General features: G+C 41.7%; 1 protein-coding gene and 1 long non-coding RNA gene across 6 annotated transcripts in view; one reads left to right on the forward strand and one right to left on the reverse strand.

The window, feature by feature from the left end:
• The first annotated feature begins 92 nt into the window (after positions 1-92).
• On the forward strand, positions 93-8011 carry LOC123600878. Its single transcript, XR_006713866.1, has 2 exons — positions 93-192; positions 7396-8011. It is a non-coding gene; the product is annotated as an uncharacterized LOC123600878 (long non-coding RNA).
• MSANTD2 (Myb/SANT DNA binding domain containing 2) overlaps positions 4011-19078 on the reverse strand; it is a 31409-nt gene continuing 16341 nt past the window's right edge. Inside the window, exons 1-4 of one of the 5 annotated variants that reach the window (XM_045483305.1) lie at positions 15561-18288; positions 11626-11725; positions 9930-9990; positions 4011-5546 (exon numbers count right to left, since the gene is read on the reverse strand). In XM_045483305.1, coding sequence (XP_045339261.1) covers positions 4694-5546; positions 9930-9990; positions 11626-11701 — 990 coding nt within the window. In that variant the 5' untranslated portion in view covers positions 11702-11725; positions 15561-18288 and the 3' untranslated portion in view covers positions 4011-4693. Of the gene's footprint in view, positions 5547-9929; positions 9991-11625; positions 11882-15560; positions 18289-19078 lie in introns of those variants that run through there. The other 4 variants (XM_045483304.1, XM_045483303.1, XM_045483306.1 and 1 more) reach the window with 4 other exon arrangements.

Consider the following 19078-nt stretch of genomic DNA (forward strand, 5'->3'; position numbering starts at 1 on the left):
CGCGTGTCCCGCCGGCGGGGTGGGGACCGACGGGGACAGGGGGGCGGGGCGTCCGGAGGGGGCGGAGAGGTCGCGGTCTCCCCGGGCGGGGCGTGCGGGTGACCCTCCGCGGGCGGGGGTTGGGGAGGGCTCCCGCGCTCCGACGGCCGGACCTCGCGGCCTCCGCCCAGGCAGAACGCAGGGTGGGGTCGGGTAAGTGGCGGTGTCCCCACAGCCCCCACAGCCGGCCGGGGGCCAGGGGAAACGGGAAGGTCCCGAACTGCCACACTGGGGCCATGCCCTCCCCCCTCCGCTCGCTTGGGGTGGGAACGCAAGACGGGGAAGGGAGGGAGGTCTGGGGATCCTCCGACGTCCAGGAGCCACCCGCACGCCTGACACCGTAGCCGGCCTGGGCTCTGGCTCCGGGCTTGGGGGGACCGCGTCCTCGGCCTAAGCGGGACAGCCTTCCTGGAGGAAGAGGGGAGCCGCGTTGTCCCGGAGCCACTGCGCTTCCGAAGTGTGTGGGGCGGAGCGGCGGGAAGGGGCGCGGTTCTCCCGCCCGCAACAGCTGCTTTCCTCGGAGCCGGGCGGGGAAGAGATGCGGCCGCCCCGCCTCCACCCTGCCTCGCAGGGGCCCCCCGCAGCTGCCACCCGGCAGGCCTAGGGCCGCGCCCGCAGGTGCGCGCGGGGACCGTCTGCACCTGCGGGCGGCGAAGAGAGGCGCTCTCCGCAGGTCCTCGGAGACCCCCTAAAACCCAGCCCTCAAGGTGACCGGGTCTTGTGCCTCACACCCCTAGCAGGGAAAGGACTGGAGCAATGCTGAGCAGGAAACTGAGGAAACAGGAGCCCGGCTCCCAGCTCCTCACCTCCAGCCAGAATGGTTTATAGGCCTTACGCTGACTGGGGAGGAAGGAGCAGCTGTGGGAAGGTAAACTGGACAAAGTCCCCCCATTTCTTTATCCTTGTATCTTCACTGCCCCTTATCCGTCATCGTGCCTGCTCTGATCCTTTAATTCCCGGGACTAGATCGCGTTCGCTGCGAATTTAATTTAACCGTTCCGCCCCCCACACTCTCGCCCCTCTGCCGTGTCTGTCCAGAGGCACCTCTGCGCCCTCTGGCGGCCGCAGCTCCCTTACAGAAGGGGACGCACCTGTTCTCGCTTCTCTGTCCAACAGCCAAAATACGGATGCTTCAAACATCCGGGCACAGCTTAACCGCCGAGCAAAGGTCACCGGGGGCATAAAGCATAACAAAGAATCTTTGGCGCTGCCTGCTCCGAGTGGCAGTGGACTGGGAAGAAAAGCAGTCAGGGCTCCGATTCCATTTACTCCACATACAGTTCTGCACTGTTTTAACACCGAGTGTGGTCCTTGTGCTTGCACGGCACAAGATCTTTTTGTACACAGTGCCCCACAGACCCTTTCAGATGCCTCTTCCTAGCGTGACTTTGCTGGCTGCTCTTCAAATACCTGCCATGCAGTGGCTTTGAGCAATGCCTATGCAAACACCAGACCGCTCATGTAACCCCTGGAATCTAATACTTGGCAGCTCAGCGGCAGCAAAGGCAACAGAAATAGATTACTGCCAGTCTCATACCTTTATTCGAGGACCTACAAGCTTAGACTGTCAAGGTGTTTTGTGTGTGTGTGTGTGTGTGTGTGTGTGTGTGTGTGTGTGTGTACTAGGGAGGGGGCTGTTGGTTTGGTTTTTCTATTCTATCACACTCAAATTTCCCTTTAGTTTACACTGCAAACCAGCTCCTGTAAACATTCCTCCTTCATTTCCACACCAGGGTTAATGTACCCCAAATAAGTAACTCCCTCCAAGAAAGTACAAAGTCTTTTGGCTGCATTTCAGGAACGCCAAAGCAACTAATTTCGCAGGCTGTGCTCATACCTATCAAGTGCTATATTAGAGCCTCAATATACACACTCTCTGTAGCCAACTTTTCCTTTGGAATTTAGATCCCAAATAACTTGCAACATCAGAAGTAAAGCTGCAACCAAAGATGTGTAGGCAGTGAAAATCTCCATGTGACACAGGGGCAGTCCTGTGAGGACTCTTTCACCGCCCTTGACCCCAACCAAAACATTTCCCACTGGAACGCCTATTCCAACCACTTCTTTCTGCTGACCCTGAGCCAGTCAAAGTGACAGCAGTTAGCAGAGCAGCTCTATTCCTTTCTGAAAGTGCCAAGATGCATTTTGGGACGAACCCTATTCTCTACCCTTGTGTAAAATGAGAATGTTGGCAGATAACCCGTGAGTGACCTGGAGCCTGCTTCCACAAACATGTTGCATGCAAGAGCTAAGTTCATAGTTTCGTATTTAAGAGACGTGCAGGTCACTAGTATTTCTTCCAATTATACCTCATCTCATATCTCAAAGTATCTTCTCATGCTGATTCTAATGTCTGAACATAGGGTCTCCGTCCCCCTTGACTCATTATAAGGCTTCATTAAAGCCCCCTCACCACCCCCCCCCCATTTTATTTCGCAAAGCTCATATAGTTATCTGATTCCCTGCTATCCTCTCTTCTAGATTGTTCTGGCCAAAGAAACTAGATATTCAGTTAGCAGCAGCTACTTTCTTTCCAAGCGTCCATTTCCCAGTGTTCAGTTTTGTCCTCTTGCCACTACGGCTCATCCGTCCGAAGCCAAATGGTGAAAACATACTGGATCCTGGACCCAGTCTTGGCCATCTTCTTCGTGCTGCTCACAGTGGTCTAGTAGTGCCCCATCCTCAGCAATGTTAGGTCAGTCTGAAACATCTTCACTAAATGTTCCCCAAATGATCTGCCCCAGCTAAGTAACTAAACAGCAGCAGGAAGTGGGATAGAGTGGAAAAAATGCATGAAGCACATTGGTTTGGGGGTTTGTCAGTGGCAAAGTTTCGGGGATACTGTGTGGTACTCTGGTAATGCATTTTCCTGCAGCACTTAGCGCTGAAATATTAAGAAATTACTGCTATAAGATGGTCAGTGCAGCCTCAGCCTTTAGGTCTGTAGTTCCAAGTTCCAAAGAAAAGCAAGCTCATGAGAATTTCATAAGGCCCATACCTACAGACTGTACCTAGGGAGAAGAGGTGCTACACTCAAATTCCAAGAATATTTATGCTCTTACTGAACTAGCATCCATTAAAAAAAATCATTTTCAGTAATCTCTACGCCCAGTGTGGGGGTTGAACTCATGACCCCAAGATCAAGAACTGCATGCTCTACCAACTGAGCCAGCCAGGCACCCCGACTAGCAAACCCTGTTTAGCAGCTTCTATCAGAAAACAGCCAACTCCTTAAACCCAGACTGAAATAACATTCATAAAAGTCATCCCACTGATTAGAAGCCCTCTAGCCATTTGAAAAATAAGCTTCAACAAGCCAAGAGGTATCAGGATGAGAAAATCACTGATTTGAGACCAGGGTGCAGGAAGGAAAAGAATATTTTTTATCAATGTGCAATTTTATCTTCAATAGTATTAAAAATGGGGAAAATTAGAGCTCTTACCTGGATTTGCAGTCAGTGTAAAGCAGAGCACCTGAGAGATGTTGGGGGACTCATTAAAGATAAATCATCAATCTAACAAGTCTTGGCCATAAGACCAAAGTGATCCTTGACTGCCCTTCTAGTAATCTAGTCGTTAGTGAAGAGCACTAACCTCTAAGTAAAGTGCTAGCTGATGCAAAGAAATCCCTGAGAGATCGAAATGTGATAACCACTTTCCTAATGGACTTCTTTCTTACAACCTCCTACCCTGTGGATCACTTTCAAAAACGTTTTGGGTGTTTCTATTGGATCGTCTCTCCTTTTTTGTAAACAGCATGATGACAGTTCTCCACTTGTACTCTTTGAGAGAGTCGCCCCTGACTACTGAGTGTAAAGATGAGGAATGAAAATCTCTTACAAATTCACATGCTTAGGGTCAGCAGGAATATCCTAGTCATTTAAAAAAAAAAAAAAAAAAGGAAATATGAAATGAAATGCCCCATTTGTTCCATACATTCTCAGCTCTGCTACAAAAAGCTCAACTAGTACTCCAAGAGGTCAAGAATTACTTTAATAATTTCTTTGTTAAAAAGTTTAAATGGTAACACAACCATAAAGTTGGTACATCACAGAAACAAAGGTCTTTGCAGGCAACACTGATCGGGAATAGCAAAACACTTGGTTGGTGAAAAAAATGAAACTCTAAATTATATACAATATAGCTAAGGGTGATATTGAAAAACAGTCTTATTTACGGTGACTCAAGATTTAACTTGCCATTATCTATTGCTTATTTATTCAGGGTTGTAAATAACACTTATATAGAGACATAGAGATGTGTAAAAATGAAACATTGTGAAAAAAATACAATTTTTCAATTTCATATGAAACTCAAAGTATAAGTTTTGTCCAATATGGAATGTACCTACATTTGTTTATATTAGGGCTCTAAAATCCATTTAAAAATTGTTTTTTGTTTTTAAAAAAGAAACAGTTGACCCACCATGCAAGTTTGCTGTATATCTTGCTTGCTCAAAATGAGCATTTTCAGGTGAGGTCTGTTTTTTCTGCCCAAAGTCTAGTATGATTCCGTAGAAGTTGTACTGGCCCAATTGTGGAAAGAATTCCCATGAAGAGTCTGATGGCAGCATCTGGATGAGGGGCAGTCTGAGTAATGGAAAGTGAGTAGAGAAGAGGGAGGTAAGAGCCCAAATCCTTATGAAGGATGACATTCAGTTGTTAAATTTTAAGGGGTATCCAATGGCTTTTTCCAGGCACTCAACTAAAGAGCCAGCGGAAAGAAAATCCCTCTCTACTTCGACAAATTTGATATAGATGGATTTGGGGGAAACTCCAGGATCCACAATACAGTTCTGAGACAAAAACCCATTAATACCAACCCAATCTTTGCTGAAGGTTTTGGTGTTTGCTTGGAAATGTAAAAATAAGCATTGCTGGAGAGTCCTGACCTCAGCAATCCCGAGGTAGCAATAGATTATTCGGGTGGGTTCGATTTCCACCTGTAATGAGGCTTGTGCTGACAGGGTCTCCAAGTCAACCCGGCCCTCCTTTCCTGGGTCTAGGGAACGTCGCTCCATGTGGGGTGAGGGGGGCCTCTCAATACATTCTTCATAACCAATGGCATAAAGGCCTGGACTTTTGGGAATGCCTCCTGGTAATAAATATTGAACAACGTTCCCACCAGTTGGTTTGGAATGGGCGATGGGTATCCAGTCAATTTCCATGTGCAGCTCCAGGCACCGAGCTTCACTAATGGTGATCTCTAAAAATTTGTAGTAAACATTTTTCCAGTTCATTTTCTGCACGCGGGTCATAATGATCCGTCCCTCAGGCTTCTCGGAGTTGAAGTACTCCCGGAGTCGCTTGCCCAGGGGCACCTGGGAGCTGATCTCAGCATAATGGTAACGGATATCCTCTTTCCAACGGGTGTTATAACCAATTCCAAAAATGGCCAGTTTATTAGAAAGATGAAGCCTTGAAAAGTCTGTCCAGCTCTGAAACAGTTCCCATTTCAATTGTACTGATTCCAAAATCTGTACAATATTTTGCATGATGTCTCTCTTCCTGGAAAGAGAAACACAAGTCAAGTTCTTCAGGTGTCTAGATCAGCACTGTCCAACACAACTTTCTGCAATGATGCAAATGTTGTACATCTGTGCTGTCCAATATGGTAGCCATTAGCACTGAGAATGTGGCTAGTGTGAGTGAACTATTACATTTTTAATCATAATTTGAAATTAAGTTTAAATAGCCACATGTGACTAATGGCTACCTTATCAGACAGAGCAGGTCTAGATAATCATAGTATTAAAATCTGAGAAACACTCTTTCTAGGAAATTTCTAGGAATTAATGACAAACTGCTTTCCGTTACTTCTATAGTCTGGCTGTATTAAACCTAGTAACTATTGATACGTTAAGACCCTAGGGTTTCAGAAATCCAAGGATCAAGAGTTTTTAAAAATTATTATTATTAACTCCACTAGTGTTAACATAGTGTCATATAGTTTCAGGTGTACAATATAGTGATTCAACAATTCCATACATCACCCAGTGCTCATCACAAGTGCACTCCTTAATCCCCCTCAGCTATTTCACCTATCCCCCACCTACCTCCCCTCTGGTAACCCCTTCCTTTGCTTGTATGTTTCTTAAATTCCGCATATGAGTAAAATCATATGGTATTTGCCTTTCTCTGAGTGACTTATAAAGTGGCTGTTATAATGCACATGGTGGCCTTCAGACCTAAGTACCAAAAGCAGACAAAGGATGTTGTATTCAAAAAGGTATTCAGTATCAATTAAAATAATGAACAGCTTAATTTCTAACCTGGAAATTCTTAAAGTTCAATAATTTTGGCCCATATGTGTTTGCTGTAGGAAAATATACAGTTGATTAGGACTAATGATCTCATGCAAAAACAAAATGACATTTTCTATTTGTCTAAAATTCATTACTACTGGGGCGCCTGGGTGGCTCAGTCGGTTAAGCGTCCGACTTGGACTCAGGTCATGATCTCACGGTCCGTGAGCTCGAGCCCCGCGTTGGGCTCTCTGTGCTGACAGCTCAGAGCCTGGAGCCTGCTTCAGATTCTGTGTCTCCCTCTCTCTCTGACCCTCCCCTGTTCTTGCTCTGTCTCTGTCTCAAAAATAAATAAACATTAAAAAATAAAATAAAATAAAATAAAATAAAATAAAATAAAATAAAATAAAATAAAATTCATTACTACTCCCAAATTTAGAAGAACTGTCAGTTAAGCACAAAATTAAGACCTGAGAATTCAGATGGAAAAGGTCTACATCAAGCTCAGGTTTTAAGAGGGGAAAATGAATGAATCATGCCTATTCTAGAAAATATTTTTGGGGCGCCTGGGTGCTCAGTCAGTTAAGTGTCCCGACTTCGGCTCAGGTTATGATCTTGTGGTTCATGGGTTGGAGCCCCACGTCGGGCTCTGTGCTGACAGCTCAGACCCTGGAGCCTGCTTCGAATTCTGTGTCTCCCTCTCTCTCTCTCTCTGCCCCTCCCCCACTCACATGCTCTGTGTCTGTCTCTCAAAAGTAAATAAAAATGTTAAAAAAATTTTTTTTTAACAAAATACTTTCTAACAGGGAACAAAAGCATAGAAACAATTTCAATTTTGATTTGGATAGTTAAGGAGTAAGGCAGAAAATGCTGGGAAGTTCTTGTTTCACATGCTGCTTAACTCCTATAATTGTAACTGCTGCTTCAATAATTCACGTACTATAATGAGGATACGTAATTACAAGTTTGTTTCTCAGGTATGGCAAAACTTGGATATTGGAAGATTGAAGTCTGTTATGTATTAACTTCGCAACCAACTATCACAGTCTACATCGGTTATAGGTTTAAACTACAAAAATACTCAACTACCATCCTTATGTACAATCCAACAGGCAAGAGAAGAGGATGTACATTGGTTGCTAATGGCTTCGCGGAAGGAGACAGATACTTGAAAGCTTCCTATTCAATTCTTGTATCTTTGAGGGGAAGAGCTTTTGGAACAAAATGGGGAATCTCCCACACAGCCATTCTCAGTCTGTCCTCGTACTCTCTTTGGCTTTCTTTGCAAGATGACAAAATGCCAATATTTGGTTATTTATCAGCTGCTTCTTGGAGCCAAAGACTGCCCTGGACTTATCGGCTGCTCTTGAGTATGTCATGGAAATTTCAAGTATCAGCGTGGCCACCTTGATGAAACTACTGGATTAGTGGGGACTGTTTTTCTCAGAGAACACAAAGGCACTCAGTGATCACTTCTCTCACATTTAGCTTGGTGCTTGTGAGGTGAAGATATAGAACCATGTTTCTGCATGGGTCAACGCTTTCAAAAAAAGCTATCTTTCACAGCCACATCCTTCCATGTCCTCTTTTGAAATGTGACACTGACCTCAAGGACAGGCTAAGGAGTTGGGAGGGAGGGCAGAGATTTTCATCTATTCTGCTCACTGACGTGTCCCAATGCCTGACATAAAGGAGGCACTTGACAAATAAATGTGGACTGAATGAGCAGATTAGGTGACTCTTCTTTATGGATGAAGCATGGAATATTTTAATTATAGGCTATGTCAGCGGGCTCAGGCTAATCCCACCTATACTTAGAGGAAAAAAATAATCCAATGCCCAAATGAAGTTATTTTATTCAGCACTGTCATTGCCCTAAATCATCAATAAGAAACAGTTCTGGGGAAACTTGCACTGGAAAATAAATGGCCTACTAGGAATCAATCTAATATTTTTTCCCCTGTGAGCCAAAACCTCGAGAAGAGGCAGCAAAGCTGTCTATTTCTACATAGCCTGTCAGTTTCTTGCCCTGCTTAGTTTCTTGCCTCAGCCTGAAGGTCCCTGGGCTTAAGACTCATCACATTTGCAAAACTACAGAGCACAGTGAAAACGAGACCCAGATACTTAAGTGGTTCCAGAGAACTGTCTATTATACTTCCTGATTTCTGAAGTTCCAACCACAAGAAAAGTGCAGATGGTTTGAACATAGTGACACCAATTCTGTAAAGTTGCACTTCATCTCCAGTTATATCAACTGGGTCTCCACTGGATGAAAGGTAGAGATGGGACATTTTAATGAAGGGGAGAGAATGGCCTTTTTGGAGAACAGGGGTCTGAAGATATGGACTTGTAATAATGCATTTTTAAAAATACTCATCAAAGTTAACCTTTCTTTGGGACATTCCGATGTCACAATTTGAAAACAGACTTACTTCCCAATGAGAGACGGCTTCAAACTTACTGACTTGAGCCATAAACTTCTTTTTTAAGGAGTGGGGAGTGGTTACAATTTTAAGGAACAATTCTTGATCCCTAAACTTTCACCGTCTCCCCAGTCATGGAAGCAGCTGATATTGGGAATTCTTTGGTCCCACAGATGCTCTGAAAAAGGCAGGAGCGTTTGCAAAGGGTGGTGGTGGTGATGGTTTGGTAAATGAAAACATCAGTTTCCTTTTTATATTGCTTGTTGCCTATCACACCTCTTTCTGTCTTGCCTGTTCCCCCTTTCTCCACCATCCCTCAACCCTCAAGATCGAATGTATGGAATGAAGTACAGAAGAAAAAATGGGTGATGACCAGGCTTAAAAAAAAAAAATGGTGTCCCTCCACTTTTCCACTAAATTTATCTTTTAATATATTTCATAGATATAATCAGGGATTTACTTAAAGCTATTCAAAATAACCACAAACAGGGGCGCCTGGGTGGCTCAGGTGGTTAAGCATCATCATCTCCTGGTTCATGAGTTCAAACCCCACATTGGGCTCGCTGCTGTCAGTACAGAGCCTGCTTTGGATCCTCTGTCCCCCACTCTTCTCTCTGCCCCTACCCCACTCACAGTCTCTCTCTTAAAAACAAACAAACAAACAAATAAAAGAACCACAAATATAGTATCACTGAAATTCAGAGAGCTGTGATATCCTTACAGAAGAGATAGTGCTGAACTTCACCAGGTGAAGGGCCCTGGCCAGGTTAATCTTTCCTCCAGCAACTGCTTTCTTTTCCAGATGTATAAAAAGGCTGTCTAAGAGCTTGCTTTTTGATTCTTACAGTGTGATATCATAAGGAATGTAAGTGTCCCTCTGGCCCTCCTGTCCTCTCACCTAAGCCCAGATAAACTCAGGGCCCCATGGATCATCTCAGTACCATAACTGGACATCCATACATCCACATTCATGTACAGGCAAACACCATAAACACACTTATTTTTGTGTAATACATTTATTTCTTTGTGTCGCACACAAAATTCTCAATGTTTTTGGTTAACCACTGGCAAACTTAAGCTAAGAAGATGTGAGACAATGATTACACGCAGTGGCATGCCTACAATTTCCACCACAAGTCTAACGACAGCCATGACTTTCTGGATCTTCCCAATGGTCATTACATTTAGGTAAGTACACTTTATAGAAAGAAGCATCTACTTACTGTGCTTCTTCAGAAGACTCTTGTTTTATTTTTAATGTTCTCTTTGTGACAGGTATTTCATCTGAAAAGCAAGGTTTTTGGAAGAGATTATATTTTTCTAAGTAGCAGACATTTATGTACATAAGTCATTGTGTTTACTGTCTGTTCCATACTTTCCAACGCAAGACTGTAATTCTAGTGTCAAACACTGTCCAATGCCAGATTTATAAATATAACTCTTATATAATGAGATGCATACATTTATATGCAAGATCAGAAACCAGCTCTACAAGTATAAAATTCTTCAAGGTCACCAGTGGGATTTCTAGCTAGGAGCTTAAAGCTTAATTTCACTGCAAACATGATTTTTGAAGGAACAAGAATGAAAAATAATTCTCTTCTATTTAGGTTTTCTATGTAGGTTTTACACAGCAACTATTCCCCCAATATCAGAATCAATATACTCTGCATGTTATTTTATTTTATTTTTTCCCAAAGGTTTGGGTGACTTAATTCTCCATGGCAAAACCAGAGTTACAGGATGCCAAAGTAATTTAGACCTTACTACTGTTTGGAAATTAAAAGGTAGTGATCACTTGGTATCTGCCCTTTTTATTCTTCCAGTCCTTAAGTCTCTCTTTTACATGGCATTAGTTTTACAGTTTAAGAGTTTCTTCTCTCCCTGTCTTCCAATATTTGAGAGATTTAAAAAGAAATCGCATTTGAAAGAAATATTAGCATTTAATCCTTTTTCTTTTGCATTAGCATTTCTCTATCATCAGGAATTCTGTAAAACAATGCCTGTGGACTTTTATCTTAAGCCAGGGAAGCACGTTCATAGTGCCAATCCTACTTATACTTCTTTGGAGCTTGCCCGAGTAGCTCACTGGGGAGAAAACATTTACTTGTAAGGGAACACGCATCACGCAACTTGCTACTGAAGCCCAGTGACTGCAGCAGAAACTGATTAGCACTTCCAAATTCTAAAAATCCAAACTGGAGGGTCTGTTGCAAAAAGAAACAAAAACTAACTACGTATCCCCTCTTAATTAGGCCACCTGCGTTTAGATTTGATGGCCAGGAGTTTTATTTTCCATTGTTAATGCTAAGTCTGAATCATTCCAGCCACTTCTCAGATGGGATCCTTAATGAATTCTGAAGGAGTATGATCACTGATAAAATTCAAATATCATCTCTTTTCAAGATAAACAGAGGCTTCTCTTCTTCTTTTTCTTCTTCTTTTTTTTTTTTTTTTGTTCAGACTAAAGTGTGGGTGGGGACCTTTTCCAAATCACAAACAGAAAATAAAAAGTATTTGGAATAAAGCAAGGAAAAGAAAGTCATGTCTACAGCACTTTTGAGCCAAGAGTTATCCTTCTTGGCAGCTATCTTAGAACAAGGAGGTGTAGGATATTTGAAACGGCATATAGGATTCTTCTACCTGTCACTAATTAGGAATTGTGGGTCTTTAGGACTTTTGCTGGTCCGCAAATCCAAATGACTAACACCAGGCACTAGCTGGCAATTGAGGGCTAAACCAACAATGTCCAGATTGCCCCAAACGGGCTGGCTGTGTGCCTTGTGCTGACAGCAGGAACTGAACTACTAAGTACAAATACACATACAAAGGGGCGTGCGTGCACACACACACACACACACACACACACACACATACACACACACACACGTTAAGTATCATATATATTGGCTTTCTTACCCAATTCCTGATCTGTTGGATAGCCATGGAGATCCTGACTGTGGTTTCCCCAGTCCTCCTGTGAATACTCCTCCATAGTGCTGCCATCTGACTCCAGCTCCTGGTACAAGCCACTACTGTTAATAAGTACAGGCTGGCAGGGCTGAGCATCCCATCCTCCCTGACCAAACACCTGTTCCAACTGTTCAAATGTGTAACTGCTCTTTCTTTTCCCAACACCATGTTCTTTCACCCGACTGTAACACCTGCGAAGGGTCTAAGACACAAAGTCTTTTGTTATTCCTTTAAAGCTGTACTTCCTCTTCCAGGTACGGACCACAGATATTAATTACTATTAGACAGACACAGACAGACAAACACAGACACATTGTTACAGGAATGCTAGATTTCAAATTCATTATTATATTAGAAAAAAAACTAATTTAGCATTTACTCAAACATGTTATAATTCAAACAATTATTTTGCAATTAATCATCCATTAAACAACAAGAAACATTACAACATTATTGCATGTACCCCATAACACATATTTTTATACCCCCACCCCCATTTAAAAAGAAGAAGTAGGAAAAAAAAAAAAAGAAAACAAGAAATACCAGCCAGCCAATAGGATGCACACCTGCCACAGAAGAGAAAGAGCTGCTATTGTGCCCAGAATTTGGAAAAAGTGAGGGAAGGGGGGACAGAAAGAAGAATTTCCCAAGCGAAGAATATAACCTTCCCTACTCTTCAGAAGGAAATCAGGGTAAAAACAATCGCCTAAGTGAATCAGCTAGTAAAACATACTACCCTCAAAGTCCACAGTCCTTACTAAATTACTCGGTCTTTAGGGAAATTGCTAAATTTAAAAGAGGTCAAATAATTATGCTACAGAGCCCCAGTCTCAAACATCAACTATCAAGAAACAATGTGCTAATTCCTACATCGAAAGATTAGCCAGTTCTAATCTATTCTACCAACTCAAACTGCCAGGAAACAAACCAATAATCTCCTTTCCTGGGGGGGAAAGTGAGGTGGAGGGATACCATTGCACTCTTTTTTCTGCCTTATGCTACGCAGCAAATAAAAATCACTCTGCAAGTCCACAGGGAAAACCTGGATCATTTTAATGTCTTGCACAAACCATTTTCTTCATGGTCTTCTAACGCATACTTGTTTCTGATCATTAGCCCAGTTTCCTTAATTATTGGCATCTTTTACTCTGTCTTACATGGTATTTCAAAAGATAAACCAAGGACTTAGTCCCAGCATCCAAATTTAGTTTACTGACATCCAGTCTCTATCCCATCTCTGCTCTTTCTGCTCCTTCTAATCTCCCTTCTACTTTACTGAATTTCACTCAGAATTTTCTTGAAAGACAAGACCCCTTTTCCCTGGTGGCTCTCATATACCTTCTGACTCAACTGTGCAAAACCGGCTCACTTCAGACTTAATTTATATGCATTAGTCAGACTGTACGTTTCTCCTAAATGTGAGATTACTTTCCATACCAATATATCACATATTCCCACCAAACTAAAACAACTCTTCATAATCTTTACAGAGCCTCCACGAAAGTTCAGTATCTTTAAATCACAGGTGACAAATGACAAGACACTCTGTCAAATACTTTGCAGATCTGTCCCTTGAGGCCAGGAATCCAGATGGGCAAAAGCAGTAATAAAAGCATGGCACATAGGATGATCTTCCTCAGACATACACAGAGTGGTGATTAGTCACCCTGTCCCAAAACCGGCCAGTCTACCCCCTGCATAAGCATCTGCCTTTCTCCCTTTCTTGAGATCTCTGGTGCCTCAAATGATGCCTTAAAGAGCCAAGGTTTCTGATTAAAAGTGTTCCCTCTTTCTCTTTGTAAAAGATTGTCACAACTACATAACACAAAACTTTCTAGAAAAAAGTCAGAAATGAACTTGGGGAATGCGTCACAGGGTAACTTTTCCAATGGAAGGAGACAAATGCCAGCAGCAGATCTCATTTAATTTTCTATATACTCCCCTTTCCCAGTGCCCTCTGCCCTCCTTGCAGGGATTGGAATTTGAATTGCAAACATCTCCTGCCAACTTATTTTTTATCTCACAATGTCTAGTTTCTGCCTCCAAGAACACCCCAACTGCTCTTTTCGACTCCTCCAAGGACCGTACATGGAGAGTCCCGGCCGTGTCCCTTTCACCCTGCCAAGGCCATAAATGGAGATGTCACTGCTCACTACTTTCTGGCTGCCTCGAGAAGTGCACGCAGCACACAAGAGTCCAGTCGCCTCTGTCACTGGGGGTCATTTCAGAAGTCAAGGAATAAACTCACGTTCCTTTGAAGGAATGTCGTGACACGGGCATCTTAAGCAAAGCCACCAATCTTTTGACAATGTACATGGTGGGAAACGACAGGTTTCTTTGAAACCACCAAATTGAGCTTAAAATTTCACTTGGCTTATGTAATTGTGAATAGCAATATCTAATGGTTTTAGATACAGAAGAACAGTCAGATGATGTATTTTATATTTCATCAAAAAAGGCTATGAGATCTTGCTACCTCTTTCCTTGTAGTGTACTTTTGTGATACACTTTAATAGTGTCATGTGTTGATATGAAAAATATCTCTTAGGGGTCTGGAGGAATAATGCTTGGTAATTCCTAAATCCATACGATAGGAACTTGATATATTGGAATAATGTTAAAAAGACTTGCAAATTGATTTTAACACTCTCAAGACATAAAATACACATAAGAGGTACCTTCTGGGTTCAGCAAAGGATCCATGGATCCAAGGAGAGGCTGTTTGAATAGGACACATCAACTAAGATAGAAAACGAAAGGGAGAACTCAAACCTGAGCAAGACCACCGCTGTGGGAGACACTGAACTCAGTGAAGCTGCAGGGACTTTAGAAACAGATAAAAGGAACCTATGGAGGCCTTCCAATCAAGAAAGGTCACACTTCCTACACCCTGAACGATGAACCAAAGCACGCAATTAAAAGACTGCGTGTCTGTGTCAACAGTCCTAAATAAGCCAACTTAAAAATCTACTCTAAATCTGAGGTTACGATAATGCTCCAAACTCTAGGAAAAGCAAAGCCTCACCTCCCACTTCAGACAGCCACACCAAACCCAACAAGAACCTCAAGTTTAGCTTTCTTGGAGGGCCGTTTCCTACCCAACACAAATACCTTACTCCCCTTCCTTCTTTCTTTACCTCACTCATCTTAGAAATGTATGGTAATTTAACCTCCAGCATTTTCTTTTAAAAGTTAAGATTTTGGGGGAAGTTGGGGGGGGGGGAAGAATTTGCTCAAAATTATGAAAAGACCAGCCTATTCACAATTAGGAAGAATAACACTTTCCTTATTGCTAGAAGTTTCCATGGTAAATCAATATTACAGTCTCCTCCCTGGGGAAGAGCAGTGAGGTAATACTGTATTCTTGAAGGAAGTCAGAGGGATAGAGGTCAGGAGGAGTCAAGAGAATCTAGAAAGAACTAAAGGGTAGGTAACAACTTGATCAGGTGGTCAAATCAGAAGAGTTCGTAGGTCTTTGATTTGGAAGAAATGCCAAGTGTTTAATCACCACAACAGGAAAAGAACCAGAGACAAGGCTTAAAAGATGTCCCATTACCAAAGCAGGGAGGAAAACAAGATGGCTGACAACTGATAATTTATAGACGGAGGGAAAGTTCTGCCAAAGTTTAAGATTGGAGGGAAAGGAAATGAGAGAATAAAGATGACATTCATTGCGGATGAATGTGGGGGGGAGGTCTGCGGGGGAGGGGGCAGGTAAACAAAGGTAGGAGTTTTAGATTGGCAGGATTGGGGGTTTAACGGCAGCAATGCAGAGAAAGACCCAGGGTTACAGTACATGTAACATTAAATACAGTGCACAATGCAGCTATCTTGCCAAAGTAAGTAAATCCAGTATTGGGTTGTATAAGCAGAGGAATCACATGTAAGCTATGAAGGTGGCTCTTCCTCTCTATTCAGCACCGGTGAGGCCACAGCTGGAGCACAGCATTCAGTTCTGGGCATCGAACCAGCTACAAGAGAGGGAAATTGTAGAGTTCAGAAAAGGGCAAATAAAATAATGAAAGGCTTGGAAAATAAGATCTATAAGTAGGGCCAGTGGTTTCGTCAAAGCCCTTCCTGACATTATATAAGCTACTTTGGGGGTAAAAATAAGGTTTCTTTCGCTTCAGTGTCCTTCAATCCCTCCTTTGACTTTCAGGAAGTGGGAGGAATTGAATTTTTCCCTGGTATGGCAAAGCAGGAAGCCAACTAAATAAATCATATGGGCATATGCCAACCAATTCTGCTACTGGCTCGTTTTCTCAAAATTTGCCCCATTTCATCCAATTGAAACATAATCACCGTGACAAAAACCACTGTTCTAACAGAACTGACTACAGGTGGAACAGGGTCTATAATAAGGAGGAATGGAAATGTGTAGCATAATAGCTACATAAATGTGTTGTCCAGAAAACACTGGCATGATCAGCCTAAGATGTCAGATGAAAAAGTCAAACCGCAGGGCAGGATAGCTTAGTTATAACAGCAGGAAACAATGTTATCAGAAAAAACAAGCAGTGAAACAGATTTTCAAATGTAGTTGTCAAACTGGCCACACTAGAAATGGATTACATAGATGATCTTAACCCTCTGCAAACTAAATATGATAAATTTTAGCTTTTTTTTTAAACCCAAATGATTCCATAAAGAATATACTTATTTGCAGTCAGAGTCTTAAGAATCACATATCATATTTCACAAGAGATAGAGGAAATTACACTGGGGGCAAATCTCCAATGACTAGCTGTTTATAAAAGAATTAAAAACAATACCTCAGCCTTAGCAGATGTGGATTTTTAAAGCAAAAGTCTTTGTGAAATACATTAATCTTCTTCCTTTAAAGTTACCGCTTTATTGTAACTGTTACAACTAGTTGCTCTTAATGAGGCAACAACAACAACAACAACAAAACCCATTGAATTTATTTCAATATCTTTTGGAGAGACTCAATGTCTTTAATTAGTTTTAGTTTCTTACTGTGAGCACAAAAGGTAGAAAATAAAATAAAATAAAACTCCAAGTAGGAGAATAAATAAATAAACACATTTCTGCACACAGTAAGAGGGGTATTATGAATACAGCATAAATTCCTACATAGAGATGTATATTACACCGAGCTAGAACTAATGATTAGGAAATCACGTAAGGCAAAATCTATCTGGGGCCAGCAGAAGTTTTACTACCTATTTACTACCTGTTTTCTATACATCAAAATCTGGCAAACTGATTTGCCAATCACTTAATCCTTTAAAACCAGCCAACCCTAAACCCTAACAAAACAAAACTCAAACCAAAAATATAGCCCTTGCATCACACTCCCCCAGTTCTTAGCGCTACAGGGGAGGTTTGGCAAGTGAGAAAGCTTTTTATTCTTAAATATTCCTTTTCCTTTTCCTCTCCAGAATAGAAGTTCTTTTCTTTTTTGGGTCATGGATCCATCCCCAGAAAAAAACACACATACAAAACTGTTCCATACAATTTCAAGAACACGGACTCTGAAGAGCCCATACCAGAACCTCGGGTTAAAAACTGCTCTATATCATGTGGTTGTTTCTTCTATAAAAGAACAGGTATTAGTCAGAAGCCCTAAAATAAGGTAGACTTAATTTGTGTATTAAGTTTGACAAGAGATTATAAAGATTGGGACAACCAGTTTAAGTAAAATTTATCCAGTTTGCTCCATATTCTGCTCATTTAGATAAAGCAGCATTAATATCTTCTTTAAGAGGCCAATTAGTCAAATTCCCATGCTTTTTGAAAGAAACAATTCCTAGCAGTAAGAACACACAGGGATATCAATTTACTCTTCACAAAAATATAGGAGTTTTTTTTTCCCCCCCCCCCCCCCACCTGTTAGGGAAGAAATCTTTTTCTGAAGTGGAAACTAAGCAATATTAAATGATTCATAAATTATGCTGATTATCTGTCCCAATTGAATCACATAATACTTGACCATTCATTATCTGATACACGTATCAATACAGATGCTACATAAATTACCTAAAGGAAATTCACGTATCTTGGAACAAGCATAGGAAAGGAAGTCTTGACTACTTTCCTTAGTAGTCACGATGGCTAAGCTTTTGCATCTTCCCATTTTAATACTGCCTAAAGACCAAAGGGTCTGAAAGGAATAGGCAATGTCTACACTAATTCAATCCTTAATCCAATGGGACTCAGTCTGATCTATCATTCTGCCGAAACCATTCATATCATGGTCAGCAATTTCTTAATTACTGAGAAGAATGACCCTCAAACTTTGTCCTTAACTCATTTGACTTTCCTGCAGCACCTGATATAATGCCTATCTGTCTATGACACTATCCTTGCCAAATATCTCTTTTATATAATCTACTGATTGACAGGGGGTGGGTGGAGCTGCCCAAGGCTCTAATAGCAAACCAAGTTCCAAACTTCCAGAATATTATGGATGTTTTGAATGGAAAAGAACCTCAGAGATCACAGAGTCCTCACTTAACAAATGAGGAGCCAAGGCCCCAAGACAAGTATTTCTTCAAAGGGGATTTGGAAAACAAACAAACAAACAAACAAACAAACAAAAATTACCAAATGCCACTCCTATAATGTGAATGCTTCCTAAGAGAACTATTCTACTAGATCATCAACTCTATGAGGTAGGAACTAGGTATGTCTGCCTAGTTCTCGGTTTCTCTGAGCCCAGAAGAGTGCCTATCACGTAAGGGTTCAATATACATTTATTAAGTAAATGAATTAAGGTAATTTTAATATTGCAAATCATTAGCAAGAAGATAAATTTTTTTTCTTACCAAAGAAAATCAGGAAACTCACTGTTTAACCACATGGTAGATTATATTTATAGAATCAATAAATCTAAGGTACGTAAGGCTCCTACTTGAAAAAAGCAGGAGCAGAAAATGGTATGAAGCATAGATACAGCTTAAATTAGCAAAGCAAATTCCCTTTGTGACAAAGGGAATAACTGCAGAGGGCCAGGTTATTTTAAAAAGATCTACCATTCTTGTTTTTAAAATTTTTCTCGGTGGTGGGAGAGGGGTCTCCTGCCATACAGACCTCTGTTGCTCTGTCCAAATTTTATTATTTCTTATGCCTTACACATTGAATAAGTAATATATTCAAGGATACAGAGTTCTGTCAAAGATAGAAAAGGAAAAAGACTCAATTGTTTCCTGGATTCTGATAGGGTCAAACAGAACGACCACCAGAAACCAAAAGATCTTACCTCTCTGGAGCCCCAGTCTCTGTGGGGAACTGTCCAGGATTGAATTCTATCGACTTGCACTGCATTCCGAATCTGGCTATGAACGACTCACTTTTTTGTCTACAACTGGTCAGTACTGTCTTCATCGGGGAGAGATTCTTGTGTGGAACAAATAATTCAGGAAATTTTGATTCTCAG

The sequence above is a fragment of the Leopardus geoffroyi genome, chromosome D1, assembly GCF_018350155.1.
Source record: "Leopardus geoffroyi isolate Oge1 chromosome D1, O.geoffroyi_Oge1_pat1.0, whole genome shotgun sequence".
Lineage (NCBI taxonomy): Eukaryota > Metazoa > Chordata > Mammalia > Carnivora > Felidae > Leopardus > Leopardus geoffroyi.